The sequence below is a fragment of the Octopus bimaculoides genome, chromosome 10, assembly GCF_001194135.2.
Source record: "Octopus bimaculoides isolate UCB-OBI-ISO-001 chromosome 10, ASM119413v2, whole genome shotgun sequence".
Taxonomy (NCBI): Eukaryota; Metazoa; Mollusca; class Cephalopoda; order Octopoda; family Octopodidae; genus Octopus; species Octopus bimaculoides.
Genome location: NC_068990.1, coordinates 31,889,130 through 31,895,695, shown reverse-complemented (window position 1 = coordinate 31,895,695; position 6,566 = coordinate 31,889,130). Strand labels below are relative to the sequence as shown.

Here is a 6,566-nt window from a genome sequence, read left to right as displayed (position 1 = left end):
CGCCTGACTGGCCTTCGTGCGGGTGACACGTAAAAGCACCCACTACACTCTCTGAGTGGTTGGCGTTAGGAAGGGCATCCAGCTGTGGAAACACTACCAAATCAGATTGGAGCCTGGTGTAGCCATCTGGTTTCACCAGTCCTCAGTCCAACCCATGCTAGCATGGAAAGCGGACGTTAAACGACGATGACGATATATATGTGCTGTGCGTGAGAAGACCCGGCAAGCCAAGTGAGATCGTTGCCAGTGCCCCTGGACTGGTTCTTGTGCGGGTGGCACATAAGATGCACCATTTTGAGCGTGACCGTTGCCAGTGCCGCCTGCCAGCTGACAGAATAGTTTTTGATTGGTCCATAGGGGTGCAAGGATTTCCACTTGATGGTTATTGATTTACTAGTAATATTGACAATCCTGATGTTTACAGGGTCTGGTACTGTGAAGGAGGAAAAGATAAAACCAGACAAGTAGTGAAAATCTAAAGAACGATCTATAAAAGTGTTTCAGTACTTTGCCTATCTTCTCAACCTGCTATCCACCACCACCACCTATCGAGTTTCACTTTCTTTTCATTGCTCTGTGGCCAGTGTCAAATTGTTAGCAAAGTTACTCTTTGACTAATACGAGCTTACTCAGCAATTGATTAAATTTTTGAACAGTTGAATCTTATGATATTTCTTCCTACTCGTACATTACGTAGTCTGTCCATAACACTTTCACATGATTAGCAGAAGGGAAAGGCGAAGAGCAAGAGTAAAAGAGGTAATTAGAAGCATCCATGATGTGAGGCAGAGGGAACATAATTGTAAAGCTTTCATGTAATTAGTTGATGGTAAAGAGAGAAGAAGAGGGAGAAAGAAAAAGGAGGAACAGAAGATAAGGCAAAGATTGAGACAGAAAGAGGGGGAAAGAAAAAGAGGGAGAGAGAAAAAGAGAGAGTGAGAAATGTGGGAGAGAGAAGCAACCATGACCTGAGGTAGGTGGAAAGTAGAATTTATTACGTGTTTAAAAAAGTTAGTTGACATTAGTGATAGAGAGAAGGTGGGCTAGAAATATAATTTTAGCAGAGAGACAATGTTCTGATGGTGAAGTTAAAGAAATGCAGTGGAGAGAAGAGAGAAAAAGAGAGAGAGAGAGAGATGGGGGTAGAGAGAGAAATGATGGTAGTGGTGGTGGTGGTGGTGAGGTGCTGGTGAAGATGGTGAGGGTGGGGTGGCAGTTGTGAGTAGATAGTGAAAAGTGTATTTTTTTGAACTGATCTAAGTTTTTTTTTACATCACCCATCACTTAATGCATGTGTATAAGTGCACATCCACAAAATATTCGTGCTTGTTTATGTGCTACGTACATGCAATTTAACTGAAGGTTGTATCATATGTGTGGTGATTTTTTTTTTACAGGGAAAATATAAAAGAAGAGCAAATATTTAATTCCCAAGCATTGTGTATGAAGTCTATAAAATTATGCATAAAGTATATAAAATGTATGTATAAAGAGCATTAAGTAATCATTGTATTCCAATTTCTTTCACTTTTCAATGATTAGCAGATGAATGAGTATTGTTCCATACACAGGCTACACCTTCAGATTTTTTATATAAAATTGTCAGAAATAACCCTCTAGGTTTACCATTAGTCACATGAAATATTCACAGGTTCTGCTAGTAATTATAAATATATTTACAAACCTCCAATCTCTGTTCTTTCACGAACTATCTTACTCTCTGTCCAATATTCGGTATTATAGATTTTTACTTTGATCTTATAAGATCTGTAGGGTTCAAGATCGGTTATTGTATAAGTTGTGTTCACAGTTGCATTCATAGACCATGGTGTACTTTCTTTAACACTTTTCCAGCAGACAACATATTTTCTGAGTGGTCCATTGAGGTGCTGGGATTTCCACTTTATAGTTATTGATTTAGTAGTAGTATTGACAATAGTGATGTTTACAGAGTCTGGTACTGTGAAGGAGGGGAAAATAAACCAAGCATGTAGTGATAATTTAAAGAAGAATCTTTACATAAAGTATTAAAAATATTTCAATAAGAAATGAACAGAAGCATGGTGATAATACGTTATCAACCTGAAATGAATGAGCATAAAATACTTGCATTATAGCTTAATATCTTGGTGCATATACTACACACACACACACATGCACTAATAAGTGTAAGTATACACACACATAGATCATACAGATGCAATATCATATACTGTCAAAAAAGTTATCTGGCAAGGCAAAAGCTCTTTGTTCTCTTATTGGTCCATTAGCATTTAAAGTGGCCATATCCGGCCCAACATATTCTACCTGTTTTACATGCAAGCTGACTAGATTTGGACTCTCACACCTACTCTACAATATCATTTTAAAAATAAATAATCACATCACTGAAATCTCAAAGCCACAATATTAATGTATGTTTAATTCAAAACAATATGAATAAATAAGCATTACATTTGATGAAGTAATCTGAATGCCAAAGGGTTAAACATATCATAACTGTTTATAAATAAAATATGCTAATCAAACAACCAAAAGATGCATTGGGCAAGTATTAACCGTATCCAAAATCAACTGGATCTTATCCAACTAGAGCCTTACTCACCATATGATGAATAACTTTGGGAGCATATATTACCACCATGGGTAATGTAGTCTATATACAATACTAATTTTCAGAAGAAAAATATTTATTACCTTAAAGGGAAATAAAATAAAATAAATTTCTCATTTGTATAATTGAAATAAATTTGTTATTTTTTAAAAAGTTTTATCAATTTTAATACATTCAAACAGTAACATTTCCCTTTTCTAAATCAGAAATATTTCAGTAAAGTTAAGAGCCCCACTTCCTCCTACCACCACCACACCATATAAGAAATTAGGGTAGGTTGTTGAGTCAGGAGCAAGGAACAATTCTCAAACAGATTTAGTAACTATTGATTTCTAACATTGGCACAACATCATGCATTTTGATTTGCAGATCTATTCTAAATGACTAGCTCCACAAGTTGATGAAACATCATCTTTCTTGTCTCAAAATTCCCTTTTCCATGCTTGCATGGTTTGGATGGAATTTTCTGAGGCAATTTTTCTGTAGGCCAATATTCCTCCTGTTGTTAATTCTGCTCATTTTTAAGTAATGAAATATATCTCTATGGCCAGAGATATTGTCACAGAAGATTAGTAACAAATAGCATTTCTTGTATGGCAGTGAAATTTATTTCAACTATCACATTATGTCAAGGCATGGAGATACAAACACACACTACACATTCATATTTCCTTCCTTCCTTCCTTCCTAAATATATATATATATATATATATATATATATATAGGTGACACGTAAAAAACACCATTTTGAGCATGGCCGTGGATCGTTACCAACGTTGCCTTCCTAGCACTTGTCCCAGTGGCACGTGAAAAGACATTCGAGTGAGATCGTTGCCAGTGCCGATGGACTGGCTCCTGTTAAGGTGACACGTAATACACCATTTTGAGCGTGGCCTTTGCCAGTAAGACATCTGAGTGAGATCGTTGCCAGTGCCCCTGGACTGGCACTTGTGCAGGTGGCATGTAAAATACACCATTTCGAGTGTGGCCGTTGCCAGTACCTGCCTGACTGGCCCTTGTGCCGGTGGCACATAAAAGCACCCACTACACTCTCTCGGAGTGGTTGGCATTAGGAAGTGCATCCAGCTGTAGAAACTCTGCCAAATCAGATTGGAGCCTGGTGTCGCCTCCTGGTCCACCAGTCCTCAGTCAAATCGTCCAACCCATGCTAGCATGGAAAGCAGACGTTAAACGACGATGATGATGATGATGATGATATATATATATATATATATATATATAAAGAAGCTTCTCTAGCCATATCATCATTTTGAACCGTTAATCCCTACACATTTTTTTCTCTCTCCATTTTTTTTGTTCCCTCTTAATCCTTTCTGCTGAAGAGAGTAGGCTCAGAACATCGAGGACTATCCCATTCTTCCTGAGTGTTAAACTAATACACATGCTTGTTGTTCATACACCTGTCTTTGTCTTTTGTTTTCTGTAAATTAGAACTATATATATATATATATATATATATATATATATATATATATATATATATATATATACATATAGTTCTATATATATATATATATATATATATAAACATATAGTTCTATATATATATAAAATCAATTTACAAAAGGTACCGTTAATTCTATTATTATCCAATGTCACTAATTTAAGAATGATAATAACAGAATCAACAATACAGGTGACTGCAGGCCAAAAATAGCATTTAAAAAGCTGAAAGATTATAATTAATCAAAGGACATGCTAAGTATGTCTACCTGCTTGAAATAACAGCCAAAACCCATTATTAAATCACCAAAAAGTACACTGGTAATTACTACAGAAACCAAATGAAGGCAAAAATGGTTAAGTCAATCAACTTACATACATGGTGATACGTGCTGATGAAGCTAAGACATATTAATGTCAATGCAGAAACTAATCCATGTAAATCCACATGTATGTAAGTTGATTGACTTAACCATTTTTGCCTTCATTTGATTTTTGTAGTAAATTACCAGTGTACTTTTTGGCGATTTAATTATGGGTTTTGGCTGTTATTTCAAGCAGGTAGACATACTTAGTATGTCCTTTGATTAATTATACATATATATATATATATATATATATATATATATATACATACATACAATGGACTTCTTTTAGTTCCTATCTGATAAAATACACTTACAAGGCTTTGGTCATCCTGGGACCATAGTAGAAGACACTTGCTGAAGATGACATGCAGTGGGAAGCAAACTTCTTAATCATACACTGATACCTGAATCAGTACTAGATGAAATACTAAATTCAATTTGGAGGATCTGAAGTTATAATGTAAATGTAAATAATGTAATACCGGAGAACATTTTATTTGCCTATCTTCTGAACCTGCTATGTGAAACTATTTGAAATATATCAAATTTGAAATTCCCTTCAGGCAGAAAGGACACAACATGAATGAGTTTGCATTTCATCATCATCATCATTGTTTAATGTCTGTTTTCCATGTTGACATGGGTCGGACAGTTTGACATTGAGCTGGTTAGTAGAGAGCTGTCCAGACTCTAATTGTCTGTTGTGGTGTGGCTTCTACTGCTGGATGCCCTTATGCTAATCTCTTAAAAGAGCGTGCTTGGTGCTTTTTATGTGTCACTGGCATGCATGTTTTTATGCAGTATTGGCACAGGTGCTTTTTATGCGGCACTGACATCTGAAAAAACAAGCTTATATGTGTGAGAGGCAGCGATTTTACTTAGCTTGATGCATCTCATGAAGTACAGCAAATCACTCTTACAAATTACATTTACAAATATAAAAAGAATTATTAAAATAGAACAATTTACCACCAATCTTTGTCCTGAAATTTTGAGTGTATTTATCACCGGACATGGAATTCACGGCAACGATACTGACGCTATAATTTTGATATGGTTCAAGATTTTCAAACATAAAGTTCTTTTCAGTGTTATTTCCTGATATAATAAGTGAATTATTATGGTAGAGACGGATCAAATAATACTGTATTTTTCCATAAGGATGTTTGGGCTCTTGCCAGTCCATATAAACCATAGTTTCAGTTGTATTGATAATAACACTTTGCACTTTAGATGGAGCTGAAACGAACAAAGAAAAAGAAAATAGTAATGATAATGTCTTTCAGGCAAAAACATGATATAATTTAGATAAAACTCTTATTTTCAGAATCAATTGATTTTTCAAAGGAGTGCATCAAAGGAAAATCAAGCTCTGGCAGCGATTATTCTTTTCCAGGCATTTAGCTGGGCACACACACACATAGGGATTGACAGCAAGTTTTTAACAAGCATAAAAATTAGAACTAGGGTTCAGATTTATCTTGGTGTAAACATAATTTTACTTGCACTTATTTCTTAATCTATAAAGTGGTTTGTGATTGAAAGGTATGTTAGCTAATGAATTATTCTGTCACTTGGGAGAGCAGCTAAATTTCCTTCAAATCAATCACACCCTTCTGTCATATGAAAAAAATTAGTGCATTTAAAATACATCAATAATGGAGTAATCAATTGGATAATACTCAGACCTTATGTGTAAAATTTAAGTTTTGTATGAGAGAAATAGAGTTGATTGAAACAAGTTCACAATCATCAGCCATATCGTTTCTCATACATAAATGATGGAGAGATTGAGCTAACATATGGCATGAACATTTGATCACTATAAACAAATCAGATTGTTTGGCAAAAGCTGAATACTCATATGTTGTCTTTGATGGGAGAGTGCATCATCATCATCATCATCATCATCATCATCATCATATATATATATATATATATCTATATATATAAAAATGAGAATGTGTCTGTCTGTCTGTCTGTCTGTCTGTGTGAATCCCTAAAACTCGAGAACTACGCAACCAATTTCATTCAAATTTTACACATGCCTTACTTAGGGTTCCAGTTGTGTTTTAGTCAAAAAAAATTATTAACTTCTTGCAGAGTTCGAGCACACGGCA

The 6,566-nt window shown here is 35.1% G+C and overlaps 1 protein-coding gene across 3 annotated transcripts in view; it reads right to left on the bottom strand.

Moving 5' to 3' along the window:
• The window catches only part of LOC106874541 (tyrosine-protein phosphatase 10D), a 96,098-nt gene that overhangs the window by 41,601 nt on the left and 47,931 nt on the right, over positions 1-6,566 (bottom strand). For all 3 annotated transcript variants that reach the window (XM_052971109.1, XM_052971111.1, XM_052971110.1), the window contains 2 exons: positions 5,416-5,685; positions 1,685-1,960 (listed from right to left, as the gene is read on the bottom strand). In XM_052971109.1, the coding sequence (XP_052827069.1) occupies positions 1,685-1,960; positions 5,416-5,685 (546 nt within the window). The remainder of the gene's footprint in view (positions 1-1,684; positions 1,961-5,415; positions 5,686-6,566) is intronic.